Source organism: Sphaerodactylus townsendi, linkage group LG07 (assembly GCF_021028975.2).
Source record: "Sphaerodactylus townsendi isolate TG3544 linkage group LG07, MPM_Stown_v2.3, whole genome shotgun sequence".
Taxonomy (NCBI): domain Eukaryota; kingdom Metazoa; phylum Chordata; class Lepidosauria; order Squamata; family Sphaerodactylidae; genus Sphaerodactylus; species Sphaerodactylus townsendi.
Window position 1 is genome coordinate 21,297,016 of NC_059431.1, and position 21,688 is coordinate 21,318,703.

The window sequence follows — 21,688 nt, forward strand, 5'->3', positions numbered from 1 at the left end:
GATAATCGTTTGGCCAGTTTTCATGGACAGAGTGAACCTGAATTCTTCCACGGTGTTCCCCCCCCCTTCCCCATATTTAAGATCTAAAATCAGCTTCTCAAGAATAAGAATAGCATCTGCAGTTCATTGTGGCTGCTAATGGGTTGGCTCTTCCTAACACAACAGTTAAAACTTGAACCTAATATTGCTGCTCAGTTTTACCCCCAGTGTCAAAACCATTGCAGACAGTGAAATTGTTGTCAGTGGGCACTCAGTACTTTTGCCTTATGTAGGATTCTCAAGCATTGTTTCACATCGGCACCACAGCTCAGCAGGGACGGAGTGAGGGGGGAAGCGCCTGATGCTCTAGTGCAGGGGTGTCAAACTTGCGGCCTTCCAGATGTTATGGACTACAGTTCCCATCATCCACTGCCAGCATGATGCTGGCAGGGGATGATGGGAACTGTAGTCCGTAACATCTGGAGGGCCGCAAGTTTGACACCTATGCTCTAGTGCATCCTGTGCCCCTGCCCCGCCCCTCCCTGGAACACCCCCGGAACGTCCTCACTGCATACCTGCAGGGCTCGCACTTGGTGCATCATGCACCCCCCGTGTCCCCTTGAAGCTACACCTCTGCAGCTCAGCGTTACAGCATCTGCTTGGCATGCAGAAGGTCTCAGGTTCAATTCCTGGTATCTCCAATTAAAAGAACCTGGCAGGAAGTGATATGAAGGACCTCTGCCTTATTCCTTGGACAGCTGCTGCTAGTTTGAGCAGGCAATACTGAATGTGTTGGACCGATTATTTGATTCAGTTTTACACGCACACCATTTAAACATAGCTTATTTTTATATGAAGTTTCTTTAGGTACATTTCGGTTTTCCGATACTCCTGATTTTCTTGTAAACATTGTAAGCAACTTTGAATATGGAATAATGTAGCATACCAATGTTTAAATAAATAATCTTTTTTTAAAAAAAATCTTGGCTTCCTTTTATTCAGCGAATGCAATTTGACTGTCATCTGTTAAAGACAAGTAGAGGAATGTTTATTTGTTTATTTATGATATTTATACCCAGCCTCATACTAGTGTCTCTAGGTGGCTTCTAAAGGTTATAAAAACGATTTAAAAAACCACAATGAAAATAAAATGAAATGTTCTCTCCATATGGGTAGGAAGGAAAATGTAGCTATAGTGATTAGGACTAGCGTACTAGATAACAATTGATGATGAAACCACCGCCAGTCCTACTGCTACTATCATCTACTGAAGAAGTAATATATGAAAACGTTTTTGTTATCGCGAACAGCGTTATAGAATGGCTTTCTGCTGAATGCTTTGTGTTCCAAAGAAGAAGTACAGCATTACTCTAATTCCCTATCACAGCAGCCAAAGACTGTTATTAAGGGAATTGTTTGATTCATACATGTTTGTGTACTTTTTGTATGGTGGAAGGTTTTGTATGTTTACACTGTTCTAGATTATTTAGGCACCCTTATTACTGTTTCACTTCACTAAGTAAATGGTCTAGCTCAAAACAGGAGTGTTGTTGTATGTGTGTCAATGATAGTAGCTATAGGACTGGCGGTGGTTTAAGAAGGAAAATGTTTCTATAATATCTTCAGGAATTGGTTGTGGGCAGAAGATCTGATTTAGCATTAAAGATCATGCCTTACTGGCCTATGAATCCGACTTTAAGTTTGAGATTTGGGGGAGGGAGGGGATTCTCAGAGGTCTGAGTAGAAGCAGAGTTCATATGTGGAAAAAGAAGAAGGTGAAATCCAGCAGTCTTTCAGTGGAAGGTACTGATGGCAGCATTTCTTTCCCATGTCCTCTTCCAGTGGCCATTTCTGGCCACAGGAAACATGACTCACAGGCACATGTGACCCACCTGGACTAACAACCACACAGGTCAGGAGCCATGGCGTATCTAAGATATGACAGATAGGGCAAGAGCTCTGGGTGCTACTTGAAGATGGGCATCATCCCAACCTGCCTGCTCACCATGCACCTTATCTTACTCCACCTGCTATCAACTACTGCCCACCTGTTCAGCCACAGGTGGTGCCATGCCCACACCATGCTGAGCCTTGGGGAGAGGCATCTGCCACCCTGAGACAGCAACAAGTTACATGGCTGACTAGCAGGAGGCCTGACCCCGGGTACCCAAGGGGTGTGCTGATACCAAGGGGCGCACTGAAGCCATGGGCGCTATTTTCTGCAGATAGGCCCCTAGTCAGGAGAGAAGAAGAGTTTGAATTCAAACCCCTGTCTTTCTCTCCTGTAAGGAGACTCAAAGGGGTTTAGAATCTCCTTTCCCTTCTTCTCCCCACAACTGACACCTTGTGAGGCAAATGAGGCTGAGAGAGTTTGGAAGAGCTGCACCTAGCCCAAGGTCACCAAGCAGGAATATAGGAGTGTGGAAACACATCTGGTTCACCAGATAAGCCTTTGCCACTCAGGTGGAGGACTGGGGAATCAGTCCCCCAGCAGGCTTCACCTGGAGGAGAGAAACAAACCCATTTCACTAGAAACAAACCCAGTTTATGTGGACCAATGGGGGATCAAACCCAGTTCTCCAGATTAGTGTCTACCTACTACACCATGATGGCTCTGCAGAGGGGAGTGGAAAGGGGATTAAATTACCATTTCTGTTCATGGTCTCTGCACTATCATGCTTTGGATCCAATCTAATGACAGGTAAAAGACTTTAAGGTCACTTCCGCACATGCAGAATAATGCACTTTCAATCCACTTTCACAACTGTTTGCAACTGGATTTTGCTATTTCGCACAGTAAAATCCAGCTGCAAAGTGGATTGAAAATGGATTGAAAGTGGAAAAGTATTGTGCATGTGCGGAAGGGGACTAAAAGATGGGGGAAAAAAACCTCTCTGAAAAACTGCTGTACTTTATCCTTACTTCATTTATTTTCCTCTCTACAGCAGGAGGGTTGGACTTTATTTAGACTACAGGGTATGAATAAAAGAGGCGGGAGGTATTTCTCCCCCTGCAACCTCTCTTCTAGTCCCCCCATCCCCGGTACAGGCTTACTTTGGTCTTTGGTGGGAGAATACAAGAGTAAAACCACTCTAGGAAAGAACTGCAGGCCCCATATATACATTACACATGTTGGGAACCCACATTTGCTAACGTAAGTAGGAGGTTAAGAGCTCGTGTATCTAATCTGGAGGAACCGGGTTTGATTCCCAGCTCTGCCGCCTGAGCTGTGGAGGCTTATCTGGGGAATTCAGACTAGCCTGTACACTCCCACATATGCCAGCTGGGTGACCTTGGGCTAGTCACAGCTTCTCGGAGCTCTCTCAGCCCCACCCACTTCCCAGGGTGTTTGTTGTGAGGGGGGAAGGGCAAGGAGATTGTAAGCCCCTTTGAGTCTCCTGCAGGAGAGAAAGGGGGGATGTAAACCCAAACTCTTCTTCTTCTTCTGTTCTATGAGGGGCCCTGCCAAAACACCAGCCATCTGAATGGGGACGACTGTTCCTTCTACTTTACTGCAACATGTGTGGCAATTGCGTATGGCAATTCCATTTAACACGATCGCCCTATTCTGCTTGCGAGGCTAAGGAGATGTTACAAACCAACTGGAAAGGGGGGAAAGTGTTGTTTTATAAAACCATACAATCAGATTTTCCAGGCATTTTTCATCATCACAATGAAATAGACGTCTGTATCTATCGAAGCGCTGACACCGGCGTAATAGTTCATGAATTCATCTGTTGTAACCTAAAGTTGAGAAATTCGAAAGAGAAAGAAAATAGTATCATAAAACACATGTTGACACATTACTGTCGTTTGGGGTCTGGAAGGTTTTAAATTTTTTATTCTTTAAAATTTTTATTATTTTTAAAAAATTAAAATTTTATTATTTTAATTGTCTTACTATGGTTGTGATATTTATATTTTTAATTTTTAATATTTTTATTAAAGGCAGGACGGCACAAATATTTTAAAAATATTTTTAATATTTAATATGGAAATTTACCATCATCTAAAGATCAGACTGTACGACCAGGAATATCAATCTCTCCTGAGTGCTGCACAAAGCTCCTGTTCCCCTCTATATTTTGGGATCACACCCCCGAAATCTAGCCCTGCTGCATACTTAGAATAGCTTGTTAATTATAAGTGCAGATGGGTCATGACAAGAGCAAGGTGCAACTCATTCCCCTCTGTCTATCTTCAAGGTCATTTCCTTAACATCCCACAAAGTGAGCGTTGTTGTTGGTACTGTCCCAACGCTATGGACTCAATCTCTCATATCCTGCTTTACTGTTCGAGGTATAATGATATTAGAACCGATCTGGGAGCTTTACTACCTCTTGAATTTATGTTTTTCTCAGACAAACTAAAAATGTCTAAGCTATTGAACAGCCCTAATGTAGAAATGTCTGAAGCAGTTGCTACATTTTTAATCCATGTTCTACATGATATATAACAATGATCCTGTTCTTGTGCTTGGAATGTATGGTACTTCTGGTTTATGCCTAATAAAGGTTTTTGGATTGGATTGGAGTATCATGAAACACATTTTGATACATTACTGTTGTTTGGGGTCTGGATGGTTTTAGAATTTGATTCTTTAAAAATTTTATTATTTTTTAAAAATTAAAAATGTATTATTTTAATTGTCTTACTATGGTTGTGATATTTATATTTTTAATACTTTTAATGAGTGTATAGTTGATGTTTTGTTGTGATCCGTTCTGACCCCTGCAGGAATAGGGCAGGATATAAATTCAATAAAACCAACCAACCAACAAACAAATAAAAGGGGGATACATAACTTAAGTGATCAGAAGAGGCAGCACGTCAGTCAAAACTAGTTGGTGGTAGGAAGGAACACATATATTTTTATTTGTATTCTGCTCATTTAAGTTTTCAAAAGCTTGATTCAGAGACTTTGTGAACAGGATTCAAGATATAAGTTTTTTATTTCCCTTGGTTTTGATAGCCTTTTCCAAATGTTACATTTGGGGACATCCAGTTATGCATACTGGAACCACCCGGTAGCTGCAGTCCACTATACCCAAGCAGCAACCATTTTGACTGACAAGGGCACCACACATATTTGCAGCTTCTGTGTATGTTATGTGAAACCCTGGGATGAAATAGTGACCAAGATGATAACTGATTATGCATGTTAGATGCAGTTGGACGCTCCCAAATGCAATGCCATAAAAAGGCTAATGGGAAACCTATTTCCAGGTCTGACCGTTTTGCTTTCTATCCAACTGGAAGGTTTTCTTAGGAACCATGCCCTTCACAGAATAGAATCTCCCTGGTTCTCCAAAAGATAAGCATTTTACTCCATTTGATATTAATTAATCATCTCCCTGTTTTTTTCCCCAAAAGATAAACAGTTTACTCCATTTGGTATTAATTAATCCAATTAATGGCGATATGAATGGCAATATTAAGCATGAGTTGGGGGGCGGGGGGTTAGCAGGAAGAAACATTATTTTGGTTCATTCACAGAAAATCTGTTTTGGTTAAAACCAAATATTTTAAGCTCTTCCTGTGCAAAAATGTTAAGTACAATCTATCTTCATGAAGCAGACATACCTTAAAGCCCAGGATTCTGGTGAGGAGAAAGGACAGAAGATATATGTTAAATAAGACAGTGTGCGGGATATGCCAGCTAACAAGCTTCATAGAGCAATATCATAACCCCTCAGTTTGGGGACAGGAATAAACCACTATTCCCCATTTCTTTTCCTTTGGTTTTTTGTTGATGGATTAGGTTCTCTGCTTTGCACCTTTTTTGTAAACTTGTTTGTACTACAGATAACCTTGTGGAGATTGTATAGACAGTCTATAATTGATATCCCAATATGGTGCCCACCAGTATTTCCCATGGCCTTCTCCAAATATCAGAAATTAGGAAAGGCATTGTAAGGCAAGGCTTATTACTGGCTGCCCTCATTCAAATGTAAGGTTTTTCCACTGGAGGGTCAGGAAGACTGGGCTTTCTTTGATCAGTGTGGGATTCCATTCTCCTTTCAGGCCATCTTTCTTTCTAGGAGCTATGAAGAGGGAAGTACGTTATGTTCTAGGAGCTATGAAGAGGGAAGTATCTGCATCCTATGGCAGCCATTTGGGATGGCGCTAATCACTTTTTTTCAACATTCCAAAAGGGTCTGCAGGCTCAATAAAGTTAGAGACCTCCACTCTATAAGAACAATGCACTTAATTAATACAAACATTGTGCCTTCACCTGCAGAAGTGAGGTAGATGACAATCAAAAATAGGACTTTTCAATGGTGGCCCCCTTTGGAACGTCCTCTTTCTTGAGGCACGCTTGTTGCCTACCATATTGTTCTTTAAGACCAGACCAAAACATACTTGAGAGGTTCTATTTTTTTTTGTCTGTTTTCATGGTCTGTTTCTATCCTGCGGGCTGTTTTATAGATATAGTTTTAAATCGTGGGATGTTGTTTTATGTTTTCATGCCCACTGACTTATTTTTATGGCTTGCTATTGCTCATTTCTCATACTGCCGTTTTATGATTTTATTATAGTGCTTTTACTTTGTTAGCTGCCTTCAGTGAGTCTCTAGAAAGATGGAAAATAAGTTTCCGAAAAAAATAAATAGATAGATAAATAAATAAATCGTATGAAGTTTTTAACACGCAAATCAAAATTGGAAATACATGCATGCATTTTAACTAGAAAGAGCTGGTATAAGAAAATGACACAAAAAGAACCACAGGAAGTCACATCACATCAACGGAAAGGCACAATCTGAATGATCATCTGAGACTGAAACTGCAGGGATGAATATGTTGAAATCACTCCCCCACCCCACCCCCACCTTTAGCCTGAAAAAAAAGTAAAAGAGCTACCTGAGGTGATTTCACTTACTTGTCCATCTTTGTCATAGGGTGAATCAAAGTTATCTAGAAAAGTCCTAAAAACTTGCTCTTCCGTCCATTCTCCATTCTGATACTTGGGGTGATGTTTTGCATTGTAGACACCTTGCAGGTCCTCAATGGTGACGACACCATCTCCAGTCTTGTCCAGCTTCCGAAAGGCTTGCATGATGACTTCTTTCCTAGCATTTGACATAGGTGGCTTTAAGAAACAACAAAGCAGAAATCAAGGCGTTATAATCCGACCCAACACTGCCGCAGCTACTCAACGTTTTTAAATGCAAAAGACTGGGGGATTTACAGAACTCCCTTCCAAATTTTTTCACAATATTGAAGGAAGGGCGTGAATATAGGGTTGAATCCTACAAAGTGTAAGGTGCGGTGAAGTTGGCCCGCGATGGTCGCAAGGAATAGACGAGACGCAGCGATATCATCCAGTGGAGAGAGCCAAAGGCTGGAAGCGTGATCCGTGGATCTGGCAACTCTGCTGTAGCTTGGTCCCTGGCACCTTTTATTAGGGTTTGCCAAGAGGCGGGTCGGGAGGCGGGAGAGCGGGAGAATATTGTACAGTGCATGACTCATGGGGCTGCGTACGTGAGAGAGGAAACGTTCCTGTCCAGACCTAATCCATATCTGGGGGTATGCACCCCTTTGTCCCTTTGTCCAGGACATCTTGTGACAGTGAGTCAGGCATCTCATGACCTATGACTCATGGGGGTCTTGTGACAGGTGATCGTGTGCGCCCAGAAGGGCACAGATGGCACAGGCGTTCCTCCACTCTTTCTGAGGCTCTGCTGGGTTCGCGGGGCTCACCCCTACAGTGCGGGCTGAAAGGGATTCTTCCCCCACCTCCCTCTTCCCTCACAAGCCCCCTAAGAACCACTGCCCCTCTCTGACATGTCAATCATTGGAACTGTACATGCACTGAGTAGGGGAAATAGGCTAAAATCTCCTTCCACTGATGAAGCAGGCAGGACTTTCTTGTGATAGAAGAAGAGGAGGGGGAGGAAGAGGAGGAGTTTGGATTTATATCCCCCCTTTCTCTCCTGAAAGGAGACTCAAGGTGGCCTACAAGCTCCTTTCCCTTCCTCTCGCGACACAGACACCTTGTGAGGTACGTGGGGCTGAGAGAGTCCTCAGAGAACTGTGACTAGTCCAGGGTCACCCAGCAGGAATGTAGGAGTGTGGAAACACATCTGGTTCACCAGGTAAGCGGTAAGCCTCCACCACTCAGGTAGAGGAGTGGGGAATCAAACCCATTTCTCCAGATTAGAATCCACCTGCTCTTAACCACTACACCACACTTGGGTTATTTTGTACATGTCTCTCCACATCACTGCAGCCCTCCCGATATAATGGGATGTTGTAAACAAAATGTGAAAATGTACTGTCGAAGGCTTTCACGGTTGGATTCAACTGGTTCTGGAGGGTTTCCCGGGCTGTGTGGCTGTGGTCTGGTGGATCTTGTTCCTAACGTTTCACCTGCATCTGTGGCTGGCATCTTCAGAGGTGTATCACAGAGAAAGGTCTGTTTCTCAAGTGAAACATGAGAACTATTTGGTGCTATTGTTGCCTATCTGACCAGAGCTGTGCAGACACAACCTTGGTTCCCCTGTCCGCCCAAATCTTGTTCATGGGATGTTTTGTTTTTGCCATGCAGTTCAAACACACAGTTCCCCATCTACAACCTGAAGCATTATAGTCCAGAACAGGTTTTACCATTAATCTGATGGTTATATTGGCTGTAGTAAGTAGTAAGCAGAAAGGAGGCAGCAAAGGACAGTGAAGTTCAGATCCACCAGATAATAGAGCCAATACCTGTTCCTCTCCAACTCCTAGGCATATTCCAGTGATTATCACCCCGCTCCACACATGCAATCCCAGTTATCCAGCCAGTCTGCTGCATAGAATTGCACTGTTAGGGACCCCACTGTATAGTAGAATCAGAGGTGGGATCCAGCAGGTTCTCACCAGTTCCCAAGAGTGGGTTACTAATTATTTGTGTGTGCCGAGAGGGGGTTATTAATTGGGTCTGCTTTTCCGTTAGAAATTCCATTAGGTCCAAAAATCATAAAGTCCTGTTGTTTCCTATGTGGCTGGTTAGCGAAGGTAGAAAACGGGATTATTCTCCCCGTTGGGCTGTTTTAAAAACATGTTTTAGAAATATGGTAAAGTTCCTTGTCTTTCTTTTGATTTCTAAAAACAAAATAAAGTATTTGTATTTGACAGGCAGTCAATTAGAGGAGAAGTAGTTGTTTCTGTTGGCAGTAGACGATAGGACTTGCTAGAATGAGTTTAAATTATGGACAGAAAGATACCAGCTGGAAATTAGGAACTTTTTTTTACAGTAAGAGTTTTTTACAGTAACAGAGAAATTATCAATGCCCCGCCCCCGCCCCCGTTGTGCCCCGCCCAGCCCCATTGGCGCTATGCCACTGTTTGAATCCCACCACCAGGGGGACCTGTTACTAAAAATTTTGGATTCCACCACTGGGTAGAATGTCAATATGCAAGTGACCTCTGCACAGGTTGACTGTGCCAATATCCAGCCACCATTAAACCACATGAAGGATCGGTGCTAGTGGAGACGCAGGGGAAGGGCTTATTCAGATGTTTGGAATAATGATGAGTTGTGTGGCTTTTGAGATGCGACCACCTCTGGTTACATCTGAATGTACTCTCCGGGGGTGGGGGGAGATACACATATTGCAGGGAAAACAACCTGTTAAGCTCTCTGTGGACAAGGAATGTTCCCCACAGCACACCAAACCATTATAGAAAATCAGACCCCTGCTGCATATAAGACATGGTACCTAGGAAACACAACCACAATACGCTGTTTTCCTGCAATTCGTCCGTGATGATTTCTTTGTGAAAATGCCCCCTTGTATGGTAAACTGAATTAGCTACGAGGAATGAAAATATGTTTTCTGCGCATTTATCTGCAAGACAGTCCCTCTCCTTGTGTTCTGCCATGACAGCTTTCTGAGGGTAAGACCGCACTGGATAAGACAATGGGTGCATATGGTTTTGACTTCAAAAACATTCAGTTCAGGGATGTGCACCTGCACAAATTGTATTTTGGGGGGATCGGAATTTTGGGAAGGGCATAAATACTGCTATTATGGGCCATTTGGGTCATTCAATACTGTATTTGATATTGAGTTTTTTTGTTGGAGTTCTGAGAATATAAATTTTTTAAAATTAATTTTCTCAGTATAATTAACAACGGGAAATAGAAATGTGAAACAGAAAAATAAAAAAAGTTCAAGACAAAGACAAAACAGAAAAGGATAGTACATCTCCCGAAGAACTTATAGATATTAGCTATAGCACATTAGATCTTGAAATAACAAAACTAGGATTATCAGAGAGAACATTACAAAGTCTTAATATTCACTACTAGTAGGGAATTCTGAGAATTTTGAGGTCTTTTATTCCCTGTGCGGAATGGAGTGGAGTGGTTGTTTTTCAGGCAACATCACCAAAATTGCAGGGAACATATTCCTGTCTGCCCAGTAAAACCAAGTTTCAAGTAGACTGGATCATGGCGTCTAATTCTATGGGTCCCGGAGCAAGGTGCCCCCAGCTATTTTACTTGTGTCTAGTGTTTCGTATGGGTGAAAAACAGTGGTGGGATTAAAATAATTTAACAACTGGTTGTTTACAAGCACCATTTTAACAACCAGTTTTGACGAAGTGGTGTGAACCAGTTGAATCCCATCACTGGTGAAAACCCATGCTTTCTCCATGGCAAAGAAGCCAACAGCTCAACTCATCACAACAAGTGACCACTGGACAAAAGGCTATGAAGAGACATTGAACCAACAAACCCAACAGAAGTAGCATCAACCTAGAGAATCCCAGGAGAACCGCAGGCCAATGTGACAAGCCAAACTCCATCAAATTAGGGAATCTAAGCAGGGGCGGAGCGAGGAGAAACTGCGCCCAGGGCATGCATTTGCCCTGTGCCCCTGCCATAGCGTAGCCCGCCCCTGCCCTACCACAGAACACCCGCAGAACGCTCCACAGCCTGGCCATGCCTCCGCTGCAGCTCCTCCAGGGCGTCACCCCCCTGTCCCGTTGGCGCTACGCCACTGAATCCAAGTTAAACCAGATAATAATGAAACAAGGACATAGGGAAGGGGGATTCCCGAGTTCAAACCCCCCATTAAATGTCTGAAGCTCCACCCCCCCTGACCACGGCCTCAGTGCTTATAAAAGCAGCTCTCCAAGGCCAGGGACGGCAGTTTCTTCTCCCCAGAAGGGAGGGCAGAAGGGACTGCTGGCTGCCGGCTCAGCCAGCTGTGGGGGGTGGGTAGGGAGGGGGGGCAGAGGGCAGTCAGGTGGAGCGGAGCCTCTGTCTCCAGGCGGGGCAGAGCTGAGGGGGTGGGCCTTGGGGAGGTGTGGCCATGACCCCAGGGGCAGGTGGGGGTGTGGCCCCACCCCCAGATCCCCGCCCCCAACCCACTCCATAAAAATTTATACCTATGTCACAGTAATGAAGAAGAAGAGTTTGGATTTATACCCCACCTTTCTCTCCTGTAAGAAGACTGAAGGTGGCTTACAAGCTCTTTTCCCTTCCTCTCCCCACAACAGACACCTTGTGAGGTAGGTGAGAGAGTTCTGAAGAACTGTGACTAGCCCAAGGTCACCCAGCAGGAATGTACGAGTGCAAAAACACATCTGGTTCACCAGATAAGCCACCGCCACTCAGGTGGAGGAGTGGGGAATCAAACCCAGTTCTCCAGATTAGAATCCACCTGCTCTTAACCACTACATCACGCTGGCTCTCTGCACCATGCTGGCTCACCACACTGAAGCAAGGGAAATGGTTGCAGGCTCAACAAAACCAACACTGAGCCAAAGAATCCAAGACAAAGCAACCTGGAAAGCTACCAAGACCTGGCAAGAAGATCCTGATGCAGACACAACGTAAAATTGAAGAAAATTAGTCCTGAAAGCTTTACAATGCTGAGCCTGAATATGTCACTATATTGTCAATTATTTCTGGTATTTTTCAGGACCCATTTAGGATTATCATGAAAAATTTCAAACATCATTCAGAAAACTAAATATATATATATAAACCAGTAAGTTATTTTTGCATATATATTCAGACTGGAAATATCTGTCTACACATCCCTAATACAGCTGCAGTGTTACAGCGTCATCAACTTTAGTCAGTGGGCTTTGAAAGGTATGTCTATGCTTAGGGCTGTGGTGTTAGACCAGTGGTGGCGAACCTATGGCACTCCAGATGTTCATGGACTACAATTCCCATCAGCCCCTGATGGGACTACCTTCCCATGCTGGCAGGGGCTGAATGGGAATTGTAGTCCATGAACATCTGGAATGCCATAGATTCACCACCACTGTGTTATACCTGTGTTAGGGCGTTTTCCCACTTAGCTTCTGCCCCGTGCTACTGTAGCCAAGTAGCGTGGGGTCCCTCGGCACTCCCCACTACAGGGGCGGCGACAACACAGCCGCCCCAACGCTGCCGCTATCGCGCACCCTCAGCGTGTGTTATTCCTGGCGCTCTTCAAAACGGCGCCTTTTGATGACCTCGCACAGAGCATGGGGGTTGTGGGGAAGCCCGGACGCGCGCCAGAAATGATGAACGCTGAGAGTAGCGTGCGGCATAGGGGGCTATGAGTAAGTGGGGAAACGCCCTTAGACCCTCGAGACACATAAGGAGGAAAGGGAGCTGAATATCATCTCTAGCAACTCATACTCATCCGTTTTTCACAAGGCATCCCTAAAAGGTAAAAATAAGGATATGGATTTTGTAGATAGAAGAACAGAAAAAAGCAGAGAAACGAATAATGAGAAAGAAGGACAGTTGGTGTGCATGAGATCTAGGTCACCGTGAGATAAGAAACTATTTTACAAGAGACGTACCCTTAATGTTAGGAGAAATTCATCAAAGTCAATAGTTCCACTCCCATCTTTATCAAAAATGTGGAAAATCTTTTCAGCTTCTTCTTTGTCAATTAACACAGCATAATCATGGAGCCCTTTCACGAACTCCTTGAAATCAAGAGTCCGGCTGTTGTCGTCATCCATGATACGGAATACCCTGAAGGAAAGAACAGGGGTTGAGTACAGTAACCCAGTGAACCAAGAGGGTTGAACAAGGGAACAATGACATATGGACCATAGGAGAAAGACAGAGACTAGGACACAAAATAATGGATTCAAGGTGCAGGAAAAGAGATTCCACCTAAAAACTTTCTGACTGTCAGGGCTGTTTGACAGTGGAATTCACAGCCTTGGAAAGTTGTGGAGTCTCCCTCTTTGGAGGTTTTTTAACAGAAGCTGGATGAGCATAGGTCGGGAGTGCTTTGATTGTGTGTTCCTGCCTTGCAGGGGGTTGGATTTGATGGCCCTTGGGGTCTCCTCCAACTCTATGATTCTATGACATATTTAAGAGAAAAGAAAAAAAGTGTATTAAACCAAAAGGAATCCTGGTGTAAATCAGTTCCCAATTCACTTCCAAATTTTACAACTTAAAAATTGCAGCATCAGGTTCCATATCCTCCTTTTGTACTATCTCAATGTTCATGTCTTTGGCTCAAACCAAATAAACTCTTATCTTTCTTGCACAATGGCCACATTTATGGGTATCTTAATTGGCAGGTAGCTGCATAGAGCTAACAATTTCAAAATAGGCCATGCAACATTGAATTGGCCCTATTTCGTGAGGGCATGGCTGTGGGTTTAGAGATATTGAATATCATCTAGAGCAGCCATTCTCAACCAGGGTTCCCTGGTACCCTGGGGTGCCGTGAGCATGTCCCAGGAGTACTGCGGCAACACTACCGCCCCCCCTCATTTTTGTGGTGTCTCCCACCGACGCCAGCAAGGACATGGAGCTGGCCCATGGGGCAGGGCCTGCCACAAGGTCAGCAGCCACCACCACCCCAAGTGCTACCCTTCACCCTGGGAGGGGAAGGTGGGGGTGTGGCAAACAGGGGCAAGGGGAGGGGAAGGTGGAGGGTGGTGGCAGGGGTACCGTGAGATATGAAGAGTGAGGTCAAGGGTACCCTGACCTCGAAAAGGTTGGGAAACACTGATCTAGAGATCCACATACGAAGTAAACTGTTTCTACTGCCATCCACACTACTATCTGACCTTGCCATTTACACCTACAATCTCCTGCCTGTCTCTTTACAATCAGTCTTGATCAGCTGGACAGTATTGCTTCTTTGATCCATCTAGCCATTTACAGGTGGAAGCAGATGGGCAACCTGACAGTGGGTGATGGTGGAATGTGCTGGCGTTATGGTGACCTCCTTGTTTTATGAGGCAAGAGACATTCAGAGGTTGTTTGCCATTGCTTGCTTCCACATAGCAGCCCTGGACTCCCACAGTGGTTTCTCACCCAGTTACTAATAAAGGCGTATTGGGGGGAAATGGCGACCAGAGACAAATTGTCTCAGGGTGCCCCCCTGCGCCTGGTGGCGGGTGGGCTCTGCCCCCCAGCCCAGCTGCCACCCCCTACCGGCTCCCAGCAGAGCCAACAGCTGGCAGTCCCCCTCCCAGCTGCCAGCAGTCAAACCCACCCATGATGACATAAGCAGGGTCGAGGGCACCTGGCTGCCACCCTGCCGATTTCACACCCCTCATGTGACCAGATTAGTGGCGCCCGGGGACAAGGGGTGCAAATACAATAAAGGCCAACCCTGCTTAGCTTCCAACATCTGATGAGATCAGGCTAGCTTGGGCCATGCAGATTAGTAGCCAGGCCAAAAGCCTCAGGAGGTGCCTGAGAATTGCGCTTTCTACACACATCTTTTAAAACGTTTTGAGGCAGGAAATAAAATGTTTCTTCCATAGAATTCCGCACTGTTTTTATCGCAAAGCTTTTTATTTCCAGCCTCAAAATATTTTAAATGAGTCCCCCTTTAAAACGATCCTCTAGTTGAAACGTTTTGAAAACGTCTTCAGTTGCTGTGCAATCAAGTTTGCCACATTTTCCACACTTCTCTGTTTCCTGAACTTCCTCGTGGCACTATCTTCTGAGCTCTCTTAGCTCTTCCCTTGCCTGTTTATTTGCAGCATTGCCCTGTTTGCTATTTTATTTTGAGGGGGGGGGGCGCAATCTTTGAAGCATCGAGTATACGAGGAGTATAGAATGCACCTCAAGGCTGTGTGAAGCACTGAAGCATCGATTCGACACAGAACTAAAAAAAAAAAGCAGGGAGGGGAGATCACGTAATGGCAGCCAGGAATAGTTTCAAGGGGTGTGTCATTATAAAGGGTCTTTCGACCAGTGGTGGGATCCAAAAATTTTAGTAACAGGTTCCCATGGTGGTGGGATTCAAACTGTGGCGTAGCGCCAATGGGGCTGGGCGGGGCACGACGGGGGCGTGGCCTGGCATTCTGGGGGCGGGGCATTCCTGGGCGGGGCTGTGGCAAGGATGCAGCCACTGTGCCGGTCCTTGGGCGGGAAATGAATGCACGAAGCACCTCCTGCTAGACTGCTTCAAGTTCTGCGCGCTACTGCTGAGAGGAGGGGCGTAACTAAGGCAAAAATCACATGGCAAAATCACCAATTAGCAACCCCCTTTCGGCACACACAAATAATTAGTAACCTACTCTCTGGAACCTGTGAGAACCTGCTGGATCCCATTTCTGGGGAGGACTAAAACAATTCAAGGGATTTGTGCAGAAAGCTCCGATGCTGATTCCTGATGTTGTCTCTGGGACACATGCTGTTATTACCTGGATACTTTCTTGAAATTATTATCCCTTAGAAAATAACCGCATCCCTTAGAATGTGTTAGAAAATAACCACATTAAGCAGTCTTGAAAATCACTCTCCAGTTTGAATGCATCTCAGAGCAAGACTTTGAGCCTTATTATGACTTGGTTTGCAAACCTCCTGGCGTGTCCTCTGAGAATTACCACAGATATCCAGGCAACAAAGATCAGTCCCTTTGGATAAAATGGTGGTTCTGGAAGGTGGACTCTACGTATTATATCTGGCTGAGGTTCTTTTGCCTTCCCTAGGTCGTAACCTAAATCTCCAAGAATTTCCCAACTGTGATTTGGCAACCCCAATTACCCCTCCCTCCCTCCCTCCGTCCCATAGTACTTTGATTTTAGTGTACTTCAGATTTTTCAAAAAAAAAAATCTGTAGGTCTTTCCAAACCTTTTATTCCCCCCCCCCCCCCCCCAATCTTCCTTACAATTAAGTAAATTTATGGGGTGTGAAGTAATTCCTTATGTAAAGAAGTCCCAACCGACTATAACACAATGTCTAAAATGCATGTGCATTTTCTTCACTTAGGAAGGTTCACATAATACCTTCACCTGTTGAAAAAAAAAGGTCATGGAAACTGGAGTCAGCTATTGCCTCACTTCACCAACCTCCAGGTGTGCAGATCGTAAGGATGGTTTAATAATTTACCTCATGAACTCATTTTACCTTGCGAGGCCTTTGATGCCTGCAGACCCTCTGGCCAAACACTGAAGCCGAAGCTTCTCAATGGGATCTGTGGTTTTGGCCAGGTTTTTCTTCGCTTGGATAGCCATCTCTCTGTCGTGCCTGGCTGTGCCAGGCATCTAGGAGAACAGACAGACCCCGTATTTTAAACAGACAGTAGATAAGAAACAGATGTACTGGGCAAAGATTGCAAAACATGCTTACAGCCGGAAGAAAAACAACCCACACCCGATTAATGTTTGGAAAGCCTGAAGAAGCAGATGTGATCCACACATTCAATATGCACTTCCATTCCTCTTGGAACTGTAAATTCCTATGTCTTTTTGGAGAGGAATGGATCCATTACAACTACTTGTTTTTTAATGTCAACCCCCCCCCCCCCGAATTAATACATTTTTAAACATAAAAAATGATTTTTTAAAAATGCTAATCAAAAGTATTCAAGAGCTGACTTGATTTTAATGGCACTTTAGGTAAAATTATGATCAATACAAAACCAAGAACGCTGTTGAACAACACAACTGTTAGCTATAAATGGACAATATATCCCAAGTTTCAAAGTAACAATTTCAATGGAAAACAAGCAGTTATTATTGAGTTTGTGGTGCTCACAGGTGTCAATATGCAGTGGAGCCGTAATCTCAGATCTTGTTCCTAATGTTTTGCCTGCATCTGTGGCTGGCATTTTCAGAGATGTATCACAGAGAAAAGTCAGAGAAAAGTTCTATGTGATACACCTCTGAAGATGCCAGCCACAGATGCAGGTGAAACATTAGGAACAAGATCTACCAGACCATGGCCACACAGCCCGGAAAACGCACCCAAACCAGTTGAATCTGGCTGTGAAAGTCTTCGATAAAGTACAAGACAGATGACAGCAGGAAAAGCAAATTAAAGCAAAAAAAATGTTTAATCAAACTGTACCTCCATCAGGAAAACACATACATATAATGATATTATTTCTTAAGTAACGTTTCAAAATAATAAATAATTATTACTAAATAATGAAACAAAAAGCAGTTGGAACTTATCCAAATAATTAAAGGCTTAGAATCACAGTGTCAACAAACAATAGTCATTGATCATGTCAAATTAACTTCTGCACAGAAAACAGTCGGATCTACAATGAGTTCAATTAAAGTTGATTTTTGCAGTCCTCTTTTTCATGGATATTTCTAGCTATACCAAACAAGGAACCATTCCTCTCAATAAAGGGCAGATGTCCATCTCACAGCTGTGGCCATGAGGGAAAATAATAGCTTGACTGCAAGAGATTGGTGTGGTTCTAAGTGTTAACCTGAAACAGCTTTTCATTTGACTGTTGCAGAAGTTTTCACTGTGCCAACATTTGCTCTTTCGTTCAGGTGGTCGCATGTGGAAAATCACAACTGCTAAGTGAACTCCTCTTCAGGCCGACAGCTTTGCCTGCGATGCCCCTGCATGGCACACAACCAGACTGACTCCCCTTTCAGATTAGCAGCCACCCCAATTTGGTGCTTGATGGAGAAGTCAAATCTGCAATTGAATTTTTGTTCAGGTTATGTTTGTTCTTTCAATGAGGTAGCAGAAAAGGGCAAAGGCAGAGGAAGGAAGGGGAAAGAGACCTTTTGAACTGTTAGGTCTTAATCATCATGTATGTTCTTTTGCTGATCTGGAGGTTTCCAAAGCAACTGGGGCAAAGCCGTTCTCAACCAGTGAAGACACCAATCGATCTGACTTTGTATTGTCGACTAGCTTTTCACGGTTGAACATTGGTGTAGAGTGGATTGGCTGTATGGTTAGGGAACGAAGTAGCATTTTCCTGATCGTTTCCGCTTCGGCATCTGTGGCTGGCATCTTCAGAGGATCTGAGGTTCAACTGAGGTTCAATCGGAGGTTCAGATCCTCTGAAGATGCCAGCCACAGTTGCAGGCGAAACGTCAGGAGAGAATGCTGCTAGAACACGGCCATACAGCCCGGAAACCACACAGCACCCCAGATCTGACCTTGCTTTCTCCCACAAAAAGGAATCTCGCTGACACCTGTCCACCAAAGCTTCAGCCACAATAAACAATTTAGTCTTTAAGAGTTTTGGGGATTTTTGCTGCCAGGCACTGAGGAGACTACCCTTCAAGAGTTCACCTCCTTCTCTAGCAGAGGTATACAATAGGCTGCCTGCAATTGCTTACAGATGCTTTTTTGGGAATGTGCCATCAGCAGCTCCCCCCCACCCCATGCATTTCTTTGCCAGCAGCATTTTCTAAGTGCGCTGACACTTGAAACAGCTACAGCCTTTAAAAGTTAGGAACAACAGCAACAAAAATCTGCATCTTACTGCTATGCATTCTTGAATGGCAACCTGTCAGACCCAACTGATAAAGGAAAGAGATCAAATCCTTTACCTTGAATCTGTTACCTGTTGCTTCTACCTGAAACTAGAGACGCTCACAGGTTCAGCTTGGGGAAAGGGGGCCTGTTTCTTCCCCACATCGTCTCCCTCCTCTGGCTCCCACCTTCCATCCTTCTGATTGGCCCACTCAAGATAATTAATGCAGAACACTAAAAAGCAGTGGAGTCTAACTGGATGGCTCTGGTGCCCATCCATCTCGGCTTACATGTTTACATATCCCTGCCCTGCTTGGAGTTTACCATCTTGTTCCCAAGGAGATACAGGTTGCTGTGAAAAGCCCAACGCAACCTGCTAGGGATTTTGTGGTTTCTGCGCCTTGTGGATGTTCCTTCCTCCCTTGGCTTTTGACTTCTCTGTGATCAGACAGGAAGAGTTCTCTTCACTGACACAGAGGATGAACCGACTCAGTAAAACTCGCTTGTGTAGTCCAGGAAATAGTTCAGAACTGGTGCAGCTCAATGTTTGCAGCATTTCCATTCTTTCAAAAATGTGTATCAGATCAATGCAATCTGAAAATGAAGATGCATAAAGATGTTTTGTAGAACAAACCCAAATAGAAAAATGTTTTAGACTTATTTGTTCCAAACAGAAGATGTGATATTTCTTTGGGGCTATTCTAACCCAGAATGTGGGGGGTGAGGTGCTTACAAGTCGACCACTCTTCCATGTAAAAACAAGAAACGCAGGAACATAGAAAACTAGCATGTCAAGGAGTGTGTTCCATGCAAAACACAGAGGGATCTACAAATATTAATATTTTCCCACTTCTCTTCCTGGACTCTGCATTAGCCCCTTTATTCATTTTAATACCTAAGAATACTTCATATCCTCTGTAAATCCACCTAAGCCATTTCATGGCAATAAGTTCCACACAAGCACTCACCCATTGCATAGACTACTTCCTTCTGCTCATCATAAATCTAAGTTGATAACTTCAATTCACTGAAAGGAAAATAGTGCAAAGAGTTTTATTAAAATCTAGGTAGAGCACCTGGATGGATATAAAAAGATATTCTTGGCTTGGTTAAAAATATTCACAAGAACTTCACCTATTCTTGTTTGTCTCTATATTTTTTGACTAGTTGAGGTTTAGGTATTTTGAAATACTTAATTAAAATATATTATTTTTAAAAAGCTGCTACATGAAGCTCTTGTGGGCATTTAGCTATTTTTTTTAAAAAAAGAAACTTAGGCCCTTTCCGCACGGGCGGAATATGGCGGCCTGGGGACGGCAAAAACGCCGCCCCCAGGCTGCCATTCGCACAGGGGGCGCAGTTGCCATCGCCCGACCGGCGCGAAGCTGGCGTTTCCAAACCACGCTTCCCCAGCATGGTTTTTTGGAAACGCAGGCTTGGAGCCGCTGCCCTGCGAACGGCAGCGGCTTCCAAGTGCCTTCCCCCCATCCCCACCGGGCGACTCACCAGTCCCGCGGGCCTCCGGTGCGTCGCCGAGGCCTGGGGACACGCCCCCTTTGCCCTGCGACCCTGGAGCGGCCGCTCAGGGCAGGGGGGCGTGCCCCCTGGCCTCGGCGACGCGCTGGAGGGTCGTGGGACTGGTGAGTCGCTCTGACGACGGTGCAACTCTGCGCCGTCGTCCCAGCCAGTTCTGGGACCGTCCATGCGTGGGTTACGCCGACCCAACCCCTTCCGCCTCCGTGCGGAAGGGGCCTAAGTTTCCAGAATATACTACTTGCAAAGATCATGCCATTCTTTCAAGGACTTACCGCTAAGGATTGCATGAGAAGTAGCAGCAACAATTTGTGGCTCTGAAGCACTAATATTAGATGCACCTGTTATTTTGTTCAGCTTCAATATGCCTAATACTCCTCTGTCCTTTCAATGGGATCACAGTTGATAACAAAAGGAATGTCTCATTACTGATGGTGCCCAGACTGCTATCTTTAGTGGTGAGTCTTTTTCTACTGTTTCACCACTCTTTTAGACTGGGTGGTTTATACAGATATTTAGTTGATTTGGCTTGGTTGTATTTCACCAACATATTTTGATGGTATGACCAAAGATATGGGAAGTGTGAAAGCAAACTTCTGCAGACGGGACACAACTCTACCCATTGTCAAAGAGGGAAAGGACAACAATAATAACGTGCAAAAGAATTGTCTTATAGAAACGCATTTCCCATGCAAACTTTATTCTGATCAGCAAAAATGTACAATTTAGAAAAAAAAAATACATCCATTGCATTTACAGAACACATTTGCAATCCTTTGAATATTGAGGATAAGATACTATGCAGGCCTGAAGGGGTGAAATTATCTACATGTAGCCGCTCTTGCTGCCCTTTTTCGACATGCACTTTGTGAACAGATCGGTTTACTGACCTCACATTTATCAAGACCTTCCTTTGGCTCAGCCCAAATGAGGTATGCAAACAAGAACTGCTTTTGGAGGGGAGAAACTCAGACTGAAACATAGGACTGGATTCAGTGCTGTGGGCAGGTCTCTATACCTCCAGTGAACATGTCTCTGGATTCAACCCATTACATTCAGATAGTCCATTTGATGCCATGATGTAAATGATAGACAGAGGTACACTTGATCACATACTAATGCTCATACAAACATACTGTATGCAGAATTATTTATGCCTAATAAAGGTTTACTGTACTGTACTATACTAATGTATTGGAGGTACGCAGATTCATATCAGTGGGATTAATTACACATTAGGGCCAAGGGCATAATGTCCCATGGTTTCTTTGTTTCTATCCATGAATGGCTATAAGATTCATTGTGTTAAAAGTGTCCTGAAATCAAGTCCAACTCCCCTATTTCAACATGTGTAATGGCGCCAATTGGTGAAGTTCCCAGTGTTATCCATCCCCTGCAATACTGATGTGTGTGAAAATTCTACAAAATAAATTCAGTACAGCAAAGGAAACAAACACTCTTGCCCTAAAGAACTGGTGAAAACGGGCTTCTTCGAGCAATGTATTTGGCTGACATCAGGAGGGAGCG

General features: G+C 44.3%; 1 protein-coding gene across 2 annotated transcripts; it reads right to left on the bottom strand.

The window, feature by feature from the left end:
- Positions 1 to 3,585: 3,585 nt before the first annotated feature.
- On the bottom strand, positions 3,586 to 18,816 carry CAPSL (calcyphosine like). Of its 2 annotated transcripts, XM_048503872.1 has the most exons (6): positions 18,706 to 18,816; positions 16,307 to 16,443; positions 12,774 to 12,951; positions 6,862 to 7,071; positions 5,563 to 5,578; positions 3,586 to 3,723 (listed from the first exon to the last, which is right to left on the bottom strand). In XM_048503872.1, exons 2-5 carry the CDS (start codon positions 16,441 to 16,443, stop codon positions 5,564 to 5,566), a joined length of 540 nt encoding a protein of 179 aa, XP_048359829.1. In that variant the 5' UTR covers positions 18,706 to 18,816; the 3' UTR covers positions 3,586 to 3,723; position 5,563. The 2 variants fall into 2 exon arrangements, with proteins under 2 accessions (XP_048359829.1, XP_048359827.1); XM_048503870.1 differs by lacking the exon at positions 5,563 to 5,578.
- Positions 18,817 to 21,688: the final 2,872 nt, after the last annotated feature.